Source organism: Phasianus colchicus, chromosome 1 (assembly GCF_987193195.1).
Source record: "Phasianus colchicus chromosome 1, bPhaCol1.hap1.1, whole genome shotgun sequence".
Classification (NCBI taxonomy): domain Eukaryota; kingdom Metazoa; phylum Chordata; class Aves; order Galliformes; family Phasianidae; genus Phasianus; species Phasianus colchicus.
In genome coordinates, this window is record NC_143436.1 from 8,136,802 (window position 1) to 8,160,213 (window position 23,412).

The window sequence follows — 23,412 nt, forward strand, 5'->3', positions numbered from 1 at the left end:
TGGAAGAATCACTCATATACATCTGTTGGTGGAACGAAAAGCCACCATTTCTTTGACACTCTCAGAAAAGACTGAAACAATGAGGTTGTAAATTCCTGCTTTTGGGGCTGTGAAACACTACCTTGAGACAACCTGGTTTGGTGCTAAACCACCACATCTCCTGAGCCTTGGGTTGGTGAGCCGCGTGATGCAGTCATGGTACTAGATGCCCAAGAAAGCCCTGAGCAGGATTGTTAGCTGGATGTCTAAAACGTTCCACGAGCTGCTGGAGCAGCTACCCTGCTCCAAATCCACATAACCAAATTCATATGACCTCTCTCTCTCTTCACCTTCACCTTTCAGTTCAAAAACTTTAACCTCATTTCTGGCCCTGACTTCTGTTGCCTGGCCTGCTCTTGTCCCCCTACCTGCCATTGCTCTCCCAGATGTAATGAAATGCCAAGATGTAATGAAAAAAATCTCTTCATTTTCTATTAAAAATAAGGTTACAGAATACTGGAAATTTCACAGGAGAGCCTCTGCTCATGAGGTCTCCAGACCTTGAGTTCTTCTGATAATTCAATTAAGCTCCAATCATTTGAAGCCCATTTGAGCAGTATCCTGATTCCCAACTCAGTGGAGTTCACTAGTCACTATCTATTAACCTCTGCTGTGCTCTCACCTCTTGCACTGTTAACCTGAATAGATTCTGGGAGGATAAAGTCTGGCACAATTCCTGATCCATTTCACAAAAAGTCTGTTTTGATTTGTTACACCTCTTAGAAGTGTCAGAAAATATTACAACTTCCAGACACCCGAGAGGGTGTGCCAAGCATTTGTCTGTCTAGGTGGAGCTCAAATTAAACCAATTCCCCCCAAATACTTGTGAACAGGTCAGAAAAGATAAAGCTCAGATGAAGCAGATAAAATTGATGTTTCAGCAGTCACATGCGATTACATCTGAGCATTATACAGGTGACAGTTTTGCTGCTTAAGCTTATCCTCTTACTCAGTTTTTATATTTTGACACACAATTACTTGTCTATAGGGCTGGTGATTAATTCATCGCAAATGAACTGTGTTGCTTAATGTTGCTTCTTATTTTTCTGCTGGTCCAAGTTTGTACACTGAATTCTTCATTTTGAGAGTTGAGTAAGTTGCCAAAAAATGCTACGACAATAGGAGTTCTTGCTTCAAGGTCTCTCTTCTCTCTTGGGCACTTTTTCTACACTCAATTATCTACTTCTCTTCTGCTGTCCACAGTATGTGAATAACTCTGCTCTCACCTTGACAGTCCATCAGATTAGTAGTGATGCTGTCAAGGTAAGAGGCACACTGAAAAATGTCACGGAAGCAAAGGTGTGCAGCTCCTGCATGCCAGCGTACAATCTGCAATCAGACAGCATGAACTTGGCAGATCAACTTCCCTCAGAGCCCTTGCTTCATTGTGGTGTCAGAGAGAGCATCTGCAGCACTCCTCAGAATTTTGCATGAGAGAATTTAACAAATGAAGGCCACTCCACCACAAACACTGTGAGGTCTGCCTTCTTCCACCCTGACACAGCCCTCACTACAGTCCTGGCTGTGAGAGGTTTCCAACCACTTTGCTCTTAAATGCATGCTGGAAAATGATTAATAACAAGGCAAAGGCTGAATTATGCTTTGTCCAGTGGAGATAGAAAATCAATAACTCAGTAATAACTTGTGCAGTAGCAATACATGCCCCAACTCTTTTGCTGGGTTTGCATGAAGGCTTCCTATTCTCTTGCTGAAAGCAAAGGTCGCCATGAGCTGCAGAACAGCGTGGGAAAACCTGCCTCAGACTTGGCCTGCAGAGCTGATAGACTGATTTTTTTTCAACTCTGGGTTCTCTCTTCTCAAGAGAAATTTATTTATAGGAGGAATGACGTTTCCTGCTGCATTCTTAACATGCTTGCAGCTTGGGATAAGAACATGGGAGCTTTGTCTTCTGCCATCTGTTTTCTATGGCAGTAAATATCCATTTAAAGATTTATCTCTGCTTGATCTGTTTTAGAGTCATGATATCAATGAATGTTCATGGATATCCATTCGGCACAGAAGTGTCATAGGTAAATACCAGTCCCAGCTCTATGCTGGAGTAGATTTGCACGTAAGTAATGGACAGAAGAGTTCTGGTTTGGAGCTCTGGGTGCATTTTTAATCTTAGCTTACCTTCTTCAGAGGCAGAAGAAACAAAAAAAAATGATTGAGATTGAAGTCTTGCTGAGCTGCAAACGTCCATTAACAGCACTGGGCACAGGGCTTTTCCCTGACTATCGCTGAAACCTGGAACTTAAAGCTAGGGTGCAGACTGCAAGACCTAATTTAAAACAACTTTTCTAGCCATAGCATAACCATTTTGGTTTGTTTCCCACAGCACTTCATTTATTCTGGAGATGGCCTTCCTTTTTCTACAGCATCTTTACCATCCTTTGAGCCTTAGAGGCAGAAGAGAGGGCAGACTTGTTCTTTCTTAATGCAAGAAAGCTGTGTGTTTTCTTTCAGCTAACTTGAAAAACAATGCCTTGTGTTTCTGGTGAGAAACATTCCCATGGCTGGAAAACAGCCAGTGAGTTCTTGAGAGAGGGAATAAGTATGTGCTCGTCTTTGCCAGTGCCTTGCAAGAGCAGACAGAGATCTCTGAATGGTACCAGGCATTTGTTAGGCATTAGCAGGACTCCATTCATCTTCCTCTCACACACATCCGCAGCACATGGATGTAATAAAGATAGCTTGCAGGCATAAACGGTCTCACATTAATAATGCAAAGAGAGAAAGGACTACATATTTAACGTGCATGTTTACTGGTGGGGGAAGGAGAGTCAGAGTCGGATGATCTGGTTGGGAAGGCTGTGTGTTAAGAGAGAGCGTGTGAGGGATGAGGTTTGCGTCAACAGTTTGGGGTGTCCCCTTCTGACCACAGGGTCCTTGTAACTTGACTAATGGAGAGCTATTTGGAGTTTAAGGAGCAGTTAATTCAAGCAAACATAGGTGATCAGGCAACGACTGCGTCCTCTGCAATGTTCCCTGAGGTGCTGGCCAAGATGGAGATGTCTCATAGACATCCACATTGACTTAGGTGAGTCCAGCCAATGTCTCAGTCCTGACACCAGCTTCTGCTCTGCTCCAAGCACAGAACTTAATTTTGTCTTATTTAACACATTTAGTGGTATTTCATTGGATTCTGAGCTGGGAAACATAGGTTCTGTGTGACTTCAAAACCTCAAAATAGGGGATTGTTTCCTTCTAGCTCTACTTGTTGGGAGCTCAATGCCATGTTTTAATGAAATTGGCTACAAACAACTTCAAGCACCGTTTGCCCAATGAAGTAGCTCTGTGACAAGGCAGAGAGATTAAACACAAGAACAGCAATTTAGAACACACACAAAAAAAGAGATGGTTGCAAACATCACTGTACCAAATTCCCTAGCATAATTCAAAGGAAGGCTTCAATATTTGCCTGACAAGAAGCCTAAACCATTACAGTCTTAGGTCAGAGAGTAGGAAGGAGAGAAATAAACTGTGAATGTGAGTGAAAATAAAACAAAACATAACTCTCTGACAGCAGCTGGTCTCTGAACTGGAGCCATGTGCCTCAGCACACCCACTCACCGTGCCCCTACTTTTGCTGATAATGTTCCAGCCAACTCAAAACCTCTGTGTATGGTATGAGACACAGGGATCAATGGCACACTGTCCCTTCCCATTCATAAAGCACAATTAAGATAAGCAATGAGTTGATACACGCCAGTGCTTGCTGTCCTCTGCATGAGTTACAAGTTTTGCCCATGTTTTGGCACTTGTGATTAATGTCCTTCACTTCCTATACCCACACCCCATTTCTTGTCACTTGTGATTAATATCTCTCACTTCCTATACACACATCCATGTACAATGTGGATTCCCCATTCCTGGAGGTGTTCAGGGCCAGGCTGGATAGGGCTCTGGGCAGCCTGATCTGGTGGGTGGAAGCCAGTCCACAGCAGGGAGTTGGAACTGAATGATCTTTAAGGTCCCTTCCAGCCTAAGCCATTCTATGAGCTTATGGTTCTGTTATCTACATATAGCTGCATCCACATATCCAAAAATATAAAAAGATGCGTGATTCTCCCCTGCAGTGTGTGCATGCTGCATGCATGGCCATTATACAAAACACAACTGTGGTAGTGTACAGTTTGCAGTCTGATCTTGCTCTTGCTTCCTATATAACTACTGATCTTTTCCAACACCTTCCCTACAGGTATTTCCATGCTTTCCTGTAATCCCCACCATGGGACTGTTTCAAAAGTTACGTGTGATTGTACTGCTCTCTTTCTAAACTTTCCATGAGAAAACTAATGTTCATGGTCAAGCCAGAAGATGTGGGCAGCTGTTGCTCAGGTGGGTCACTGTGGGCAGCTCTCTCCAAATCCAGTGTATTTCCTCTTTTCCACACTGTTATATGACTTTTCTCCAGGCTCATTGGTCTCAGATAGAGTATCACAGAATTGTAGAATCCTGTATGCTTCAAGATCTTCAAGAACATCAAGTCCAGACAACAACCTGACCTACAGAGTCCCAACACTAAACCATCTCCCTTAATGTCTCATCCACATGCCTTTTAAATTTCTCTGTGAATGGGAACTTTACCACCTCTTTGAAAAGCCTTTTCCAATGACTGACCACTCCCTCCAAGAAGAAATTCCCCCTAATGTCCAGCCTAAACTTTGCCCATCCCCACATTGGCCCTGATGCTGAAAGCCCTTCCAGCTAGCAAGGGAGGAAGCTCGAGAATGCTGGCCCCACAGCACTGTAAAGCTTGCACCCTGTGAGAACCCCCTTTGGAGAAGGGAGCTCCAGCTCTCTATGCTTGCAAGAGCATCCTCAGAGTCAGCCAACATCCATATCTGTTCATCTGGGACAGCAAAAGCAGTGCCTCTATGGAGAAGCAAACCCTGGCCAATGTTAGTTACAACAGATCTGGGTATGGGGAAACACAAATAAAGCACTGTTCCCAAGGCAGGTTGAGCCTTCAGGCAGGACAGCCAGCCCTGACCCCTCTCAGAATCATCATCTTGAACTGCAAAGCCCAAATTTACCAGGAGGAACATTTCTGAATGTGCTCTGGAGCACCAAACAACAATCAAACAATAGAAGACCAAAGCTGTGTGAGTAATTGATTATTTTCGGTTTGCTTGACGGACTGGAAAGGCAAAGAAAATATGTTTCATGTTGACACAAAATGATTCTGCTTTCCCTTCTGCAAAAGGAAGAATTAAAGAATGGCTTTGCATGTAACTGAGACAGTTTTTGACCTGCAATGAAATGTTGAGATCTTTTTTTTTCCAGATTCCTTTAAAAAAATCAAGACATTCATGCAAATGAAATAAAAAATGAAAGATAATTTGATTGGAAATACTCCAAACCATATAATCTTTTTGAATGATGCACAGACTAAACTCAGAGTAAGCTCATAGGTGGCTTTGGCTGCCACGAAACTGCTTTTCAGCAAAACAGATGCCTCATTTGGAGGTTTCCAACCGTTCTGCACAGAGCAGCTTGGAGTTGCTCTGGACTTGCAGAACTTCTGCCACCAGATGTGGCACACTGTGTCACTGCCTGGCACCAGCTGGAGTAACATCATCCACCACACAGCCCGTCCTGCACTGTGTTACCTCGTTGTATATCTCTGCTGGGACAGACCTGGGGGGTTCCTGCATCTATTTTCACTTGCACAGAGCCCTTCTGCATCACCCTGAGCTTTCTGCTGGTGTTATCTGACATTATCATTTGCTCCCCACTGGTTGTTACTGCCATACGCCATCACACTTTCTCAAGTACTGATTACTAGAAACGACTCTTTTCAGCATCAATTATCTCCAAAGATCATCACAGAACCTCTGACTAGTTATAATGACCACGTGTTATCATATAATTACTGCTGGCACCAATTAATGCCCTAAATCACCACACAGCCTCTGACCAGTGCTGATTCCCATACATCCCCACACAGGTCCCACCAGCAGTAAATTCTACATACCATGGCATAAACCCCAATTAGTTCTGACTGCTAGCAGTGCAGACAATTGCTATCACATGGCACCCTCCTCATCCTCTGGGCATGCATTTAGTACAAAGAAATCACAGCTTACCCTCTCCACACTGCGTCTCCTCAGTGATCCATATGGTATTTTGAACAAAAGTCTTCGGGTCCTACCCGGAGTCACAGCAGTCTGTACTACCATAGTGCAGAGCTAACTCGTGTCTGTGTGTGTGTCTGTGTGTGTGTGTGTGTGTGTGTGTGTAAGAGAGAGGGAGTTCGCTGCACACACACAGGCTTCCTTTGAAATAACTTACAGGCACATCGAGATTTCCCAAATATCAAATAGCTGAGTGGGTTTTCACATCAGACTGTATGAGTCAAGATGTGGTTTGTTTGAAAGAAAAGCAGGGGGGGGAGGAGGGGAAAAAAAAAAAAAAGGAAAGGAAAGCCCAAGTCTCGTAACCTTAACAACATGCTTCGAGCAGCGTATCTTTAGCTTCCTTCTGTTTCTTGGTGTGGTTTGCTCAGCAGGATTGCTGTGCCACAGAGGTGGAAGAATTAAGCTTCTGGGGAGAATGTTCCAAAAATGTCAAGCTTGCTTCTTGTTGCTACAGATGGTAACCAGGTCAGTTGTCTCATCAAAGCTCTATCAGACTTATTGTACATTTTGTCATGTGACTGCGGACCCCTCTGGTTTGCTGTACAGTAGATCACATGTTCACCTTAAAAAGAATATCTGATGTGTCACCATCTGGTGCCGAGATTAATGTTAAATCCTATGTTCAAATATTCCTCTCTCTGAGAGGTTGCAAAGCACAGGCACAGAGCAGTTGGGCTTTCACAGAGCCTCTGGGCTGCTGGGTTAAGCACAGACACTCAGGGGTTAAGGCTGCGTGCTGGCTATGGTACAGCACAGCACCAGTTAAGTGCAAGGAGCACACACTGCCACTCACGTTCCCTCTGTACACATACATGTCATTGAAACATGCTTGGTGCTGTCTACAACTTGTACGTGTGCTTAGAGAAATAACTGCATTAGGGTTATCTGTAACTGGAGCTGTCTAGCTAGGAGACCAAATTCTGCTGAGCTGTGGAGCCAATCCCTTCCTCCATGTATTGTTCTCATTTTAATGCAAAACTAAAAATACTTTGTTTTGATTGAGGTCCAAAAGCGAGGATGAAGGTGTTGGGGGACATGACATTAAAGCAACTGTTTAGAATAGAGAAGAGGAACTCTCTATCTGCTCAACATATGCATATACATTAAAACCAGCCAAGGAAAGAAACCAGCAGCTTGATGTGGGAAACTCTAAATATTAAAACAATCGGCCTTTGTTCATAATTAGTTCCATATGGCTCTTGCCAGAGAGAATGAAAGGGACAGGAAAAGATGGAAATATCTTAGGCATGACTGACTTATATAGATTCTTTATAAGGAATAGGTGCAGAGTTACAGTCTCTGCTTCTTGCAGTTTTTAAATGAACATTAACCCCCTTACTATCTCACAGACCATTTAAGAATGAGGTACTTGACATTTCTCAGCTGGCCACGGGGAGCCCTCGCTGGTATCAGCAGAGCCACTGGGAATCTACTGGTATCTTGGGGAACTGCTCACACCAGACCCTTTCCCAGAAGGGTTATATTCCTGTAAGCAGGGCCTCCTGCAGGTTTGGTGAGACACTGGCACAGGGAGGTGGTGGAGTCACCATCCCTGGAGGTGTTCAAGAAAAAGTGGATGTGGCACTGAGGGACATGGTTAGGGGCATGGTGGGGGTGGGTTGACGGTCAGACTAGCTGATCTTAATGGTCTTTTGCAACCTCAATGATTCTATCGTTCTATGTTTCAACTCTTAGAAACACCAGCCTTATACGTAGATCTTTATCCACAGGAGGAGATAAAGATCTGTAACATGAATCTCCACCAGGATCTATGATACTGGGACAAGAAGCAGGCCATCTCATTGTATCAGTATGAGGCAGCATATGGACACATTTTCGTCATGAGGGAGTCATTTGCACAATCTACATATTCTTTCTGTAGGTTTTTAGGTCTTGTAAATGAAATGAAAATCTGCATATTGCTCAAGGCAGATGAATAGTAACACAAATATTCATCTTTGCAGGAAACTTCTGGTGCATTTGAGAAATAGAAGTCTATCCATATGTATGACATTGGAGTCAGCTCCAACAAGATCTCTGCATGACATACCATGGGCCTGACCTCTCCCTCACCTCCTGTACTGCATTCTAGGCAATATCCTATGGGTATCCTCCATGTAAATACTAAAAACTGGAGACATGGAACCACTGTGACACTTTCTCTTTCTTCTGTGTCATTCCTTACTTGACACAAATGAGGAAGCTAGCCAAACTAGAGTCATCAAATCTGTGGAAAACATTTGGAAGCATGAGTTTTGGCGTTATTTTTAAAGTTGTTCAAGGTACGTTTGCAGGCAGGTAGACAGAGTAGTCTACTATGATTAGATTGGTAGATTTCCTACAGGACAGGTAATGTAAAATAATCTCTGAAGACAATGTTTCATGGGGAACTTAGCATAATTGGAAGATACTATTTTGGGGAATTTAGTCTTGACCATGTTCTCCTTAGAGCTACATAAACTAATGGCACTCACTGGACTACCTGTGGTCTCTACTGCTGATAGGATGCAGTTAGTTTTGTTGCCTCAGCTTTTCAGATCCAAGTGCCAAAGCAATGTGAATGTGGTACAGTTGTATTTTTACAGTATGAATCTGGAGATGTGCTATTTGCCCCAGAATGCAACATGAGGATGTGGGGAAAAGGGAAGACCTGGAGCTGCTGTGCAGGTGGCTGGGATAGTGTTGGATGACCAGCTGGGTAGAGGGATTCAAACCTCCATATTGCATGGGTCCTGAAAGAGGTTCATTCCCTAAGCTCCTGATGGAATTTGCTTACAAGAGAAAGAGTTGATTCTATATGAGAGGTTGGTCACATGCATAGTGTGACCAAAAGGCCGGGAGCTGGGTATGACCTAAGGTACTAAATTATTTTCTATGCTCGCTGTTCCAAGACAGGCAGGTTAGGTGTTTGTGGCAAATATAGGCATGCCCAAGGCTGCTTCAACTCATCCCATACTGTTCCCTCTGCCAAAATCCTGCCTTTCCTGTTGGCTGCAGGGGCAGATTGAAGTGTCCAGACTCATCACTGAGGCTCCATTCAGCTGTGTTTGTCTGCAGAGACAATCTCTGAACAGCATAGTAGGAAATAAAAGCCAAATTATTGCAAGGAAACATCCCAGCCTTGTCACCACAGACCCTCAACAGAGGCATGCTATATTTACTAACTGCTGAAAGACAAAACTCTTTTAAGCAGTGGATGTTTTTCAGTACTAATTGCGTGCTGCCAGGAACAGTGGTTTGTGGTAACAATGCATCAGAGGAAACTACATTCCAAAAGATTGCTATTTAGACTAGATTCTTTTTTCTCTTTCAATAAACAGGATAGAAAAATCATTTACTGATGCGAAGTGTGTCTTACGTTTGCAATGGAAGAGTCAAGTTCCAGTGTTGGCCCAGCAAGACTGGCAAATGAAAATCAGTGGCAGCGGAGGCACAGACTGAAGTGCATCATGGTGTATCTATCAGATCTATCAATTAGACACTGCTTTGTAAGCCTGAAAAGTCATTCAGGACAGAAATACCCCCTTTGGAGCCATACTCTGTGAAGACACAAATATGGCAACAGAATAAGAGGAGAACACTGATAACTGCGGCTTCTGACAATATTTTCTATCCAGGATGATATTTGTAGTTTCTATCCATAGCAAAGCCAAATTCTTCCCTGGAGTCCCTACAAGGAAACCACTTGTATCTGAGCTCTTTAGCAGCTCCTGTTAATCTTGGTGGAATTTCTTCTCACTGTAAGAAATCCTCCTGAGCTTATACGTTGGGGCATGGCAAAGATTTGCAAGACAATGACAACAGTGTCATGCTTTGGGGGGTTTCAGTAACTTATGTTTTATTGCACCCAGAGTCAGACTGTAAAGGAAGCGGCCACTTTGAGAGTGAAAGATAAGCACTGCTTGCCATTGTAAACCCAGCTTGTCTTAAAATTAAAACAAAACATAATACAGAAAAAACAGAGTCTTACATATTGTTTCAGAGAAAGATATCATGATATATATACCACTCTACTCTGGGAAGAAATGTGGAAAAACACAGCCGGTGTGTTCTCTTCCTGTATCAGCTTTTCCCATCGGAGTTGGAAATAATTCAGCAGCCTGTTAAGGTGAGAGGGGCAGCTTGTGGTCCCCAGCCACTGAAAGCCATGGGTTTCCTCTGCATACAGCAAGCCTTCATCACAGCCGGTGGGCACAAAGCCCTTCAGACCTCCCCATGCCCATGGACAAGAAGTGCTGCAGCATGGCACGTGTGGGTTCATGAACTCATGACTCAGAGAAGTTCATCTCTGATATGCATTACAGCCATAGGATTGTTAAGATCGGAAAACACCTCTAAGATCATCTAGTCCAACTTTCCACCTACCACCAATACTGCCCACTAACCACGTTCTTCAGTGCCACATCTTCATGTTTCTTGAATGCCTGCAGGGAAGGTGACTCCACCACCTCTCTGGGCAGCCTGTGCCAGTGCCTCAGCACTCTTCCTGAGAAGTATTATGTAAAATCTGACCTGAACCTTTCCTGGTGCAATTTGAAGCCATTATCTCACTGTTATCCTGGAGCACAGGCCAACCCCTACCTCACCACAACATCTTTTCAGGCAGTTGCAGAGAACAGTAACATCTCCTCTGAGCCTCTTCTTCTCCATACTAAACAACCGCAGTTCCCTCAGCTGCTCCCATCAGACTTGTGCTCCATATCCCTCACAGCTTTGTTGCCCTTCTCCAGACATGCTCCAGGGCCTCAGTGTCTGCTTTGTAGTGAAGGCACCCAAAACTGAGCACAGCACTGAGCTGCGGCCTCACCAGTGCCGAGTACAGAGGGAATGGACATTATATATCCGTGGAGCCTCAGGAGTTATCACATCTGGGAACTCACTGATTACATGCCTTTGAGAAAATGATTTGGGCTGTCAGGTTGGAGACTGCTTTGACAAGTGTCAGAGGGCAGAACACATCATCTCCAAACACAGCACTGTGTTTAAACCTGCTTGAAAGAGGCTGAGGTGGGCATGGCTTTTATTGGACGCTGAAGCCTAGATGTGGACACTCCATAAAATGTCTTCAAGAAAGGGGTAAAGCAATCTGCACCCCTCCTCCTGCTGCTTCAGAAGCTGCCTCCGTCCCACCTCCTGCTCTCCTTCCCATGTCCTACACGTGGTCCTTACTGGGGAACTCTGCATCCAGAAGGGCAGGCTGCTGGCAAAGCCTGGCCAGAAGAACAGCAGCAGAGGGCAAATGAGGCCTCAGCTCGATGGAAGGACATTTCCCCTGAGTTTTGGCGTGCCGGTAGGTCGACTCTTTTCCCACATAACTCAGAGAGAAAGTAATTAATTAGGGAGGGAACTTGCCTGACCCCACTGCCCTTGAGACACGCCCCTGTAAACATCACCAATGGACTGGAGAGGCCGCCTCTGACTTCCAGGGCTTATATAAACAAAAGAAGAGATATTTGGCAACAGCACCACGTTCCCACATCTTGCGTGTGTAGCAGAGGCTGAATGAGATGTGCAGGACAGCAGTCGTGCACTCAGCTGGTATACGATTGTAATATTTCTGTAAGGGATCTGGGATCTTGCAAATCCTGGTGACTAGAGGGGGACGGGCGTATACTCAGTGCAGCCTCAGTACCAAGTCCTAAAATGTTAGCGAGTTATTCTTGTGTAGTACTCAGTAATGCCAATTTGCTCCAGTTCCTGAAGAAATTAAGCTTTGCTCAGAGCGGCATGGAAGGTACTCAGCCTTGAGCTAATGTAAGCCTTAAACAGGATATGCCACATCTGGACTGTGTCAAACACGGTGAAGATAAATGCCTCTTTGTGCTGTGTGATTTTCTCACTTTTCAAGCTTTATCTTTGTTATACTGTTTTGATTAATCTTAATATACTTCAGGAAAATGGATGTAAAAGGAGAGAGAGTCGTGGTGCCTTTAGTATAGAAAGCCACTTTGGTAGCAGAGAGGCCATCAAATCTCTTAAGAAAGGAGGGAAATAGAAGACTCCTGAAAGACATTTGGAGGTTTTTAAGCCTTGCCAGAAAAGGTAAGCAGCCTCTCAGCCAAATTTTCTTTGTAGCTGCATGGAATACAGATGATTTTTCTCTAAGTGAGGACAAAACTGCATTTGCAGAAAACTGAAGGAGGCACAACTAACACTGGCAAAATACAAAACGAATTTGTTACGTTCTGAGCTGTGTAGATCTGTGTGAACAGATGAAGAAATGTGATAAGTTTGTCTGGCTTTCTGGATCTTCTGCCTTGGGGTCTCTCTCTGTAATTCTTATCAGCTTGTAATGGAAATATCTTAGAAATATCTTCAGCACTTCTCTGCCTACCAACTTGCATCAACACCCTGCCTCATTTGTAAGGAACGTCTGGAGTGGCATTTACCTCCTCTAACTTTGGCTGCTTTCATGTGAGCTTGTCATCTGCACTTCTTTTGTCATCAGTGAAAAGAAATGGGTACCTGCAGGGTTTGAAGCACCAAGTTTACTCTAGCAGCCTACATGAGTGGGGGTGGATGATACCTGAAAGTGTCAGTGTGTCCTCACTGGCTATAAAGTATGCTTGACAAATGGCCACCCCTGGTCCATCTCTCCCAGTTACTATATGCAGTGCTGTATTTATTTATTGTGCCTTTACTATCATCCTTGTTGGTATTCCCACACTTCTACTCCCAGCTCATCATTCTCTATTTCTGCATTTTTCAGTGTAGGCAAGGAAGTCTGGACTTCTCCACAAAGCAATTCTGTTCCAAAAAGGCTTTCTGAGGGTCAACAGCCTGACCTGACTCACATAAGAGAAGTTAGGAGCTATCTGTAGTTGACTGCACAGGGCTGCAGCACAACACTGTGGCTGTTCTGCTTCAGAACTCTTTATGGCAGCTGTACACTCAGGTCCCTCCATTGGGTTAAAAAAATTTATCTACAAATTCATAAAATAGCATATGAATCCAAAGATACCACTTCTGGTTCAGGAAACCCCTGAGTGCAGATAACTGGTAGGGGGAAGATAGTATTTGCCCTGTTATTCCATTCTTCCACAGGCACCTGATGTTGGCTGCTGCTCAACACAGTGCTGGATTGGTGATTCATTGGAAAGACCTGTTATGTTCATTTTTATGCTTTCATTTTCAGAAGCGTCTTTCTAAACAAAACCTCAGGAATAGTTACCTAGTGGGGTCTCTTTCATCTCATACTGCTGAGAATCCTCAACTGTGAGTGTAGGTTAAGGTACCTGATTCTACTTCTACTCACTCTACTGGCAATATTCAGGCTTCATAATTCCTGCAGGTCATATGCTGATTATAAACTGGAGGATTCTGCTTTTTCTAGAGAGAAATACCTATTATGCTGAAGAGGGTGAGTTTAGCATACTCAGGTTTTCTTTATTCATGATTTGTGACTGCTCCAAGTACAGACTTCCTTCTTGCTCCTTGATTAGCAAGTTCTAGCAGCCTAGCAAAGTCGCACAATTTATTACTGCTATAGAGGTTAATGGATCACTTTACATGTTGATAATGTCTTATTATTGTCTTGGTTATTAAAATGAATGTAGCCCAGACACCAGGACTCGGTAGTAACTTCAAGCATGTTTATTTGATTACAGCAAGGATGAAAAATGCAGTGTGCAGAGTGCACTTGGTGGTTGAAACAAATTCATCACAACCACTTATTGCACCCAATCATCTTTTTTATATCCTGCAAATTATCCTTCTTTTCCACACATTGCCTGTATTGACCATGAGAATGGCTATTGTTTATCAGTATTGATGGTGTGAGAAAATAACGAGGTTAATGGTGTGATTACTGCAAGAATGGACCAAGAATAACACCTATCTATGCTAGAGCATGCCAGAAGTAGATGCAAAGGTACACCTCACCCTTGGCACTGAAGATCTGCATCCTAAACATTCATAGTCTGGATTATTGCTTCTGTGTTGAAGTACTGTAGTCAGAATGGAATAAATTACCACGTTGGAATTACAGAAGTTAGATTTCTACTCTTTTTTTATCTGGGATGGTGCTGCTCAATTTTCTTCATTACCTTTTTTTGTCTGTTTCCCTGTCTGCAAAATGATGAGGAACAGCTGCTTTTGTTGCCACTTCTCTATTGTTAATGAAAATCAGGTTACTTAAATGTTCCTCTGTTGACAGTTCAGTTTCAGGGGCTGCAATACATGGTCATCACTTCAAATCCTTATCAGAACAAGGTGGCCTGGTCTGCCTGGGAGTGCCAAGGTGTTCATGGAGCCCTGTCTCCTTGTGCCACCATCTGGTCAAGGGAGCTGACCCTCATTTTGAAGTCTCAAAGGTTGGAGTTTGATGCCTGCTCCTTCAAAGACTCATCTTTAGATTGGTCTGGACACGAGTTTGAGTCAGACCTTATTTCCTGTTCATAACTAGCTGGCAGAAGAATGAGCCAAAGTACGTGCAGCATCCCAGGTATTTTCCGCTGACGTTCTCTGACTAAGTTATGATATTACAAACAGAAATTAAGTTTCACATCCTTGTTATTTTGCTGCTAACTCTGCCAGGACTTGGCAGAGGGGAGAAGAGCAGCTGTTTCTCAGGGTGATGAAGGAGGCTGGGGCATCACTAATCTGTTGTTTTCTTTCAGCCTTGATTGCAACATTCACCCAAAGCAAAGTAAGCACAGCCCAACCACATGTAAGGAAGTCCTCATGAATGTCACTTTTATCAAATAGGCTCCTGAATATTTAAGCACATGTATATATATATATGTATTTGTACATATGTGTATTTATTGGGGGGAGGGGAGGGGCAGGGGAGGTGGCTGTAAGAAAGAAGGGGACAAATTCTCTAGCAGGATCTGTTGTGATAGGATAAAGGAGTTCCAAACCAGGGGAGATTTGGATTGAAGATAAGGAAGAAGTTTTTTACAATAAGGGTGTTGAGGCACTGGGACAGGTTACCTACAGATGTGGTGGATGCTGATCTAGCTGTAGTGTCCCTGTTCATTGCATACCCAAAGGTTCTGCTGTGTCTGTCCCCACATGGCCTCCCTGCTTTGGCCCCATCTCCCTGCCTGGGTTTGCAGAGACAGCAAAGTCCCACCTCACTCAGCAGCTTGGTGGCAGCCCGCTGGTGATGACAGCTAATTAAGAAATGTCATGTCAGAGGCTTCCCTTTTATCTTGTCTCATAAAGACCAGAAAAGCTCTCCAACACTTTTTGATAATGGAGGAAAGGAAGCATTTCTGATAGCAAGCTGACAATGTGGTGAGTACAGGATATCCTGGAAGGATGTGGCAGCTCATGCCAGGGGGATGCAAATCTTTACACAAACTCACACACACACATAGGGCTGAATTCACTCCCAATGAGTTCTTGCAGGATCAATTAACTAAAATCCTTGTCAAGTGAAAATTTGGCCAAACTCTACAGTCTTCAGTCGATATTCCTGCTGAAGACAAATGGTATCAAGGTAGGTTAGCTTAAGCTGAGGAAGGATTTTTTCTTTAGAAACAAATGGTTATTTCTTATTTGTTGTCTACTGTAGCCTTTCTCTCTTCACTCTGATACAGTGGGCTTGCTGGTTTGGTACAAGATGTTAAAGCAGGCGTCCACTGGTCTGGGAGTAGATTACTGGTCCTGCAGTCCAACATCCATTAAAGATAGGTTTCTTCAAAGGGAAAAAAAAGACAAGACAAGGCTCCACAGACCACAGATTCCCACTTTTATAAGTAATTGCTTGGTGTGGAGCAATGGAAGGCATCAGAGACTTGGAAAGAGGAACATTACGGTGATAGATCGCTCATTCAGCAATAAACCTGACATAGATGAAGATGCATTGGCTGGAACAACCTTTGAGACCATTCCCAGGAGGGTCCTGTCACCTGGCAGCCTACCTGTCTGTAGCCAATTCAGCCCTGTTGGTCTGGCCCCGTTCTCCTAACCCAAATATCAGTCTTACTGGTAATGGCAAAATGCTTGGTAATGGGTTAACAACCTCCAACAAACCTGGCAATGATCTATAACACACAGAACTTTATTTTTTGCCCTTCCTTCATTCTGAGCTGTAGATATTATTTTTAGCATCATTCAATGGGCAGGTGGTTTAAGATCAAACATCGCCACAAGGCGAGGCAATGTATGAGTAAAGCCTGAAAATCATGCCTGACAGAATGATCCCCCATTTGGGATATTAGTTCTCACTTATCCAGAATTCTTTCTGCTTTAGTTCTTAGGTAGTAGATAGATTTTAGAAGAATCTAGCCAGTGGAAAACTTGATTGCTCATCAGGGAATAGTTATTTCCTTGATTTGCTGTAGGCTAGATTAGATTCACAGCCCTGATAGTGAGCCCAGATAGGCTATCACTGCTGAATGTTAAGGCATCAGTCCCTACAGAGGAAGAAGAAGGATGAGGAAGCACAGAGCCCACACTGTGGCTCTGTGTCCCTGCACAATGCTGTACAGACACCCAGCTCTTCCAGAGCCAGCTGGGGGTCTGACACAGCATGGCACTGCACGATGCATGGCGCACACATGTCCCTTCATAGCAGTTTTATCTGTGACTGCAGTGTCCCAGCTGGGGAAGTGTCATTGGGTTTCTGGAATTACACATTTGAGAGACTAGCTCAAAACTATCTGAGAAAACAGGCATTCATTTCATGGACTGAGGCCATGAAATGCAGCTGTGAAGAATTTTGGCCGTTCAGCATCTAAAGGGGGGGCTACTGCAAAGAAGGGGACAGACTCTTCAGCAGGGTAGGACAAAGGGAAATGGTTTCAAACTAAAAGATGGGAGACTGAGATTGGATATAAGGAAAAAGTTTTTTACCATAAGAGTACTGAAGCACTGGCACAGGTTGCCCAGAGGTGATGGATGCCCCATCCATGAGCTCAAGGCCAGGCTGGTCTGGGCTCTGAGCACCTGATCTAACTGTAGGCATCCTTGTTCATTGCAGGGAGGTTGGACTAGATGATCTTTAAAAGTCCCCTTCAAATCATTCTCTGATTTTATGATTTAGCTCATATTTTATTTTGCCTATTGTACATTACAAGAAAAAACAAAACTAAACTAAAAATCCCCACCAGAAGAAAGACTCTTGCATGGAAATAAGACATGGACAAAAGAATGGACAAAGACTAGACATAATTTCAAAACAGTGTGCATGATGGGACATAAAAAAAACAGAGAAGGAATGATTCCCTATGACTTCTTTGGTGGCTCCCAGAAGAGCAGGAGGCTTTTCCTGCCCTTCAAACACAACCATATGAATGCAGGAATGCAGCTTTGGCTCACAGTGGCCTCAGACAACTCAGACATCCCTGGGTTCCTAAATCCTGGCAGTCTCTCAGATACTGCTTGGAGCGATAAAATCCCTTTAATCACCCACTGTTCAGTGGCACCTGCCCCAAGGAGGAGGGGGCTTTCAGACTCCTCAGATTCAAGCACCCAGCTTGACAAAGTGATGCCAAGCTACAAATAGCACAAGAGGCCTCATGGTGCCAAGCCTATTCTGCAAGCAACTGCAATAGCGCAGAGAAAGCCCCGTCCACTTCCCCCACACAGCAACTTTCACAGTCATGAGGTGCAGACACTGCACCTTTGCTTGCCACAGGGCTTTACACCCTAGTTTTTCTGTAAACAGGGCTTTTAACCACGTTTTTCTCTAGGGTGCATGGTACCCATAGCTGGGGAGAGCAGTTGAATGCACAAAGGTAATAGGCTTTAGATATATTCATATCTTACTGCCCTGAGAGCATTTCAGTATTTCATCCCCAACAAAAAGGCTTCGACACGACAATCCCCAGGTGTTTCCTCTACCCCCATCTCAGCAACCTGTAGGAAGGCAATAGGGCACCCTGCAAAGGACTGTGTCGAACAGCTTGGATCAATTTCTCCCCCAGCACAGATGGGCACCTCAGTACCAGCACCACAGGCTGCAAAGCTGGCAAGCCCTCCTGCTCTTTGCTTTTGTGGTCAATGCCTGAGATTCCTCATGAGTAGACCTTGAAATCTGAAGCATTTCATTTAAAGGATGACTGAAGGAGCTCTTCTGAAAATTCAGAATGTCACTCGCCATCTTATTTTATAATAGATCGAATTCACTAAATGTATAAATTACCTTGGCATGACCTTTTTTGAAAGAGACAGATTTCCTGACGTGCCCCTCATCATTGTCTTTCTCCCACGAAACCCCCAAAACTACCAAAACACAGCTGTCTCCAGCTATGGCAAAAAGCACAAGGATGTGTTTGAAAAATCAGTAGTCTCTTTTGAAATGTTTAAAAAATTTTAAGGAACTTCAAGGATTTCAAAGAAGCAATTCTAGATTAGCAGTACTTTAAAGTGTGTGACATAGCCAGGAGGAACAACTTTATGTTTTCAAAATGCTTATGCTTGTTCCTTCATCTCTAACTAACCCCAAACTCAGACTACTAAAAGACCATAACCTCACAGCTATCAAAATCCCCAAGCCAAAGACACTTGATGCTAAGCAATTACACAGCTTAACACTTTTGTCAGTGCACTCCTTTTGCTTGCAAACTGTTCTGACCCAAACTCTCCACCTTTGCACGTGCTTCACCAACACTGTAGGTGATATACAAAACCAGTGCAAAGTATATCCTGCCCTGAAGTCATGCTGTTCCAGTTTACATGTTGCCATTTGCAGTGGAGGCTTTGCTGTGCCACAAGGCTGCTAGCGCTGCATCCACTGCTAAGCAGGAGATGTGAAGGAATTAAGCCAATGCAACCCTAGCACACACCATTAACTTTGTATACTGCCTTCTGGATTGCTAGCATCCTGCTTTAAATAGGAAATTGTAGCTTACTTACGAACACATCCATTAGTAGGTGCTCCAGCGTCACTTCAATATCCTCTAATTTAGCTGCTAAAGTCATTGTGAAGTCAGAGAAGAGCCCTCAGGAGTCCCAGTCCAAGCTGTGTGCGGCCAAAGCTAATTCTTAAGCTGTAGCAAATGAGTTTTGCACAGATAAAGAAAACCCGAGCAATCAAAATACAGCATCTGAGTGCAGATGATGTCTGGACTCGGTGCTGGCTGTCAGTCCTGCTTGCGGGACTGAGGATTATTCCATGTGTGCAAAATGGAAGCAGAAGCTGCAGTGTGTGCTGCTTCCCTTTCAGAGCTTCACAGTCAGAAACATGGAGTTATATCTGGGAAACCACAACAGAGGGAGGGAGAGACACACAGAGGGAGAGAGAGGGGAGGAATGGAATAAACCGCTTTTGACGATGACTGATATTTATAGGACTACTTGTTTTTGACTCCAGTCCATTTCTCTGTTCATTTCTGACCTTTCACAAATGGCTCAGCACACTGGAGCGTATTGTAGAGCAGGGGCAGCAGGTCCTGCAGAAGTTGGCTGTGACCAGCACTGGGCCAATTCACACAAGCGCACCATCAATAGCTCTTTGTCAGAGCATATCAGGCTCTGCTCTGTAGCAAGTGACAGGGGAGAGCACAGACGTGTAAAAAACAAGGAAACAAAAGTTGTTTGGATGCTAATTTTTTCTTAAGGGTATTAATAGATTCCCTTATCCATTCCCCAAGGCATCAGCTACAGTAAGTGCTGAGTGACTGATGGGGTTGTGTACAAAGGGGAAAAACCTCACATAATCCTACAGAGTTGGACCCTGCGAACTCCCTGGCACCCCTCTGAGATGTCCTCACACTGCTCAGCCCCTCAGCTCTGCAGCATCCCCATAGAGGTAGCCAAGCTCTCCTCAGGGCAAGACTCTTCCTTTTATATATTTATGGAAAGTTTAAAGCACGATCTTAAGTATTTGGTCTTCCTGCACACATCTGCTCCTACTTAAGTCAATGGAGGAAAGGTGACATTGCTGTTTGCTGAGCATTTCTTGGCTGCAGCTCTCATTGTACTTCATGTAGCAGTAACGTTTGGATGGATCTGGATCCCATCGAAGCGAAATCCAGTGGGAATAGTGCAAGGATTTTCATTAATGATGGCTTGTAACCAAACAGATTGGAAACCGAGGCAAAAAAAAAGGACAAATACTGGAAGACGTGGTATGGTAAGAAATGGTACTGAAGTCTCCTAGGATCCTAGACTGGGCCAGTTTCACCAAACTGCTTTCCATGGTATCTGCATTACTCTGCCAAAGTCTTTTATATTTGTTTAATAAGTACTTGTAGTATGAAATTTCAGAGTGAAATTGTGCATGTGATGTATTCCAGACACCAGGAAAGAAATCCAAACAATCCACAGAAGGCTGCCCTACAGGTTTCAGAAACTGAAGATCAGTATTATTTATAAAGGTATTAGATGGATGGAGTTGATGGAGCTTAGAGAGACCTCAAGTCATAAATTCTAACTAAATGTCCTTAGAGTTATAGCTGAAATAACATTTTCAAACATCTAGCATCAGCATCTGAACAGTAGCTGCCTTTGATGGCAGAGTTTTACTAGACAACAACATGACAGACCTTTTGGGACATGATATGATGGATAGTTCCAATAGCAAGGAAGAACACGTAATTCATTTTCTGGATGGACCAGCTCTCATCTGCACACTGCCCTGCATCAGATAATAAGTTGGTTGCTCCAGAAATAAACCCAGCACAGGACACGTGCCTGCTGCAGAGCAAGACAGTTCATCATGCACATGCCACCCTTTCATCAAAGATTTGACAAAGTGTCTGTGTTCACCAGTCGGAGCAGAGGGGTATTTTAATGAGCACAAAATATGTTGGGAGGGTGTTACACTGGAGGTGGTACAAACTCAGGGAACTGTATTCATAGAGTCACAGAATCATTAAAGTTGGAAAGACCAATAAGGTCATCTAGTCTAACCATCAGCCCATGCCTGCTGTGGCTCTAGACCACGTTACTCAAGGTGACATCTACTCTTTTCTTGAAAATCTCCAGGGCTGTAGTATGATGATGGGTAAGCCAGCATGCAAAGGACCACGTAGGTTTTCCTGAAGACAGAGTTTCACAGTGCTCTGCTCTCTGGAAAGTATTTGCAGAAGAAGACCTGACTGCTCGTAAACTTTCATCTCCTCTTACTCGTGGAAATTCAGATATCTCAGGAAGCTTCTACAGCTTACACAAGAACCTGCTGGGTACAAGAACTCTTGGCTATAATTTAGCAGTTCCCCCATCTCTGCTCCACAACAAGCAGTGCTCAAGCTGTGTGAATATGAGTTAACAGAGGTCCACGAGGACTGAATTATGCATTTTTCTGCCCCTAACTGACACCACTGTCTAACCAGTCTGATCACAACAAGAACTGTACTGGAACTGCACTGTTCTGGAAGTGAGTGATCACTTCTTCCCTTTACACACCCATCATTGATCGCACAAAGGCTGTGTGTTTACTGCTGAAGTATGAGATTAAATATCTTTTTCTGTGGGATCTCTCTGGGCAATAACTCAGGATGATCACGTCACTTGTTCCCTTGACTATCCCTGTATCTGTGTTGCATTGGTCACAGAGATAAACAGGAGACGTCTTCCAGGGTCAGAACACTGTGAGCACATGACAGATTCTTTGATATCAACACAGGCTCATTTTTCCCTTCACAAAGATGAATTTCAATATTTCAAAAGCAATGGAGAAGATAGTGTCAGGCACAAGAAAATGGCTTTGGAGGACGCATTATTATGGCTTCCCTGATTGCCAGTCTAGAAATGGTTGGACCTAAAGGCAGGACTGGTGATGACAAGGAGGTAGAAGGGCTTGCAGATTCTCACCCAGATGAAGATTTAAGTGGCCTGTGATTTCCATTATCATACAAGTAAATATCAGACAGATGATTCTCTCTGAGATACACCAGCTCTTAAGCTCTTGCACTCTGAAGATTCAGCACAGCAATTCTTTTGTTGATGAGTATTAGCTGTCTGTAGAGATGGTCAGAAATGTGGAGAAAATGCTGTTGATTGAAAAATTTGTTTTCTGCAAGTAAGTTCTGTGGAATTTCCCAAGTCCTAGACTGCATGGTATGTTGTGACTAAATGTTTCAGATTCAGAATGAAACACAATGAGGCAAACATTCTAAACTTTAGAAAATGTGTAGAAGACGAAAAAAAGAGAGCATGACTCCTCGTTGTCATGGATAGCACAAATGAGAAGCACAGAACTGGGTCTAAACAGAATGTTTTCACTCACAACAAAGATCAGGGACATCTGAATCTATCCTGTTGACTCTCTTCCAACTCTCAGTTTAACCTGGCTTACCCCAAATGACCTCTCTTATGGAAACAGCCACCAAAATACAATAAACTGAATTTAGCTGAGCTCTCCAGGGATTATTCCTAAACCCTCTGTGCATGTGTGCATGTGTATAATAGGCACACAAAAATGAGATTGCATGTAACAGTGAAAAGCTGTAACTTGGTCAACTCTTTAATGCAGTAAACCCAAACAGTTTATTAGATAAATCATTATTTCCATCTTTGCTAATGTCTGAGAATTTATTATGTTGGCCTTTGCAAGAATGAGACCTCTTCTATTTAAAGCAGAGTATCCATCTGACAACACACCAGAGTATTTCTGCAGAACAGGATGTTCTTCTACACCCACATTTTTCCCCTCACTTCCTTCCTAGTTTTGTTCTGCCTTTTGGGAATAAGATACCAGAAAAGAGCTGAAAAGTGAAGACTTTGGGAATATTTTTGCTAAAATGAGATTTTTCAAAAGTCTTTCAGAATTTTTTCAAAGATGAAATGTTATGCATGGACACACTGGATCCCAGAATTGTTTTCCTAGGACAATTTCAGGAATGGTGTGGTTGGTAATGGTAGGAAGAAAGATTGCAGAAGGGTTGGCTTGCAGACAGGGGTGCTGACACCAGTGGAGAAAGTTTAGTGGGTAAAGCCAAAAACAGACAAGAAAGGGTTAAGAGCAGATCTGAGCCTAACTAGTCCCAGGATGTTGTGCTTGGACTGGCCCAGCTTGCAAAGAATGGAGCTGAGGAGTCTGAGGAGAACAGACAGATTACTTTTACACATGGCAAGAAGTGTGCCTTGGTCATTTAACCCACCAGAGAAGGGACCCAGGATCACCTCCACTGATTTAGCAAGAACACAATTGTAAATGTGGATTATGAATGTGTATGATAAATGTGGGTGAAAACCACTTTGGGGCATAGTCTTTCCCAGCCCATGGGAATGGTATGCAATGGAAAGTCAGCTGCAGGCAGACAAGCCATGTTTCTAACTGAAAAGTAAGGAACTTTTTGAACTCTGCTGTAAATAATCAAGGTGAGGGTTTGAA

The 23,412-nt window shown here is 43.6% G+C and overlaps 1 protein-coding gene across 6 annotated transcripts in view; it reads right to left on the reverse strand.

Moving 5' to 3' along the window:
- The window catches only part of FRMD4A (FERM domain containing 4A), a 354,026-nt gene that overhangs the window by 185,796 nt on the left and 144,818 nt on the right, over positions 1 to 23,412 (reverse strand). For 2 of the 6 annotated variants that reach the window (XM_090134937.1, XM_090134949.1), the window contains exon 1: positions 6,132 to 6,297. The exons of 3 other annotated variants lie outside the window; for them this stretch is intronic. In XM_090134937.1, the coding sequence (XP_089991063.1) occupies positions 6,132 to 6,224 (93 nt within the window). In that variant the 5' untranslated portion in view covers positions 6,225 to 6,297. Of the gene's footprint in view, positions 1 to 6,131; positions 6,298 to 18,989; positions 19,124 to 23,412 lie in introns of those variants that run through there. One more of the 6 variants, XM_090134941.1, reaches the window with a different exon arrangement.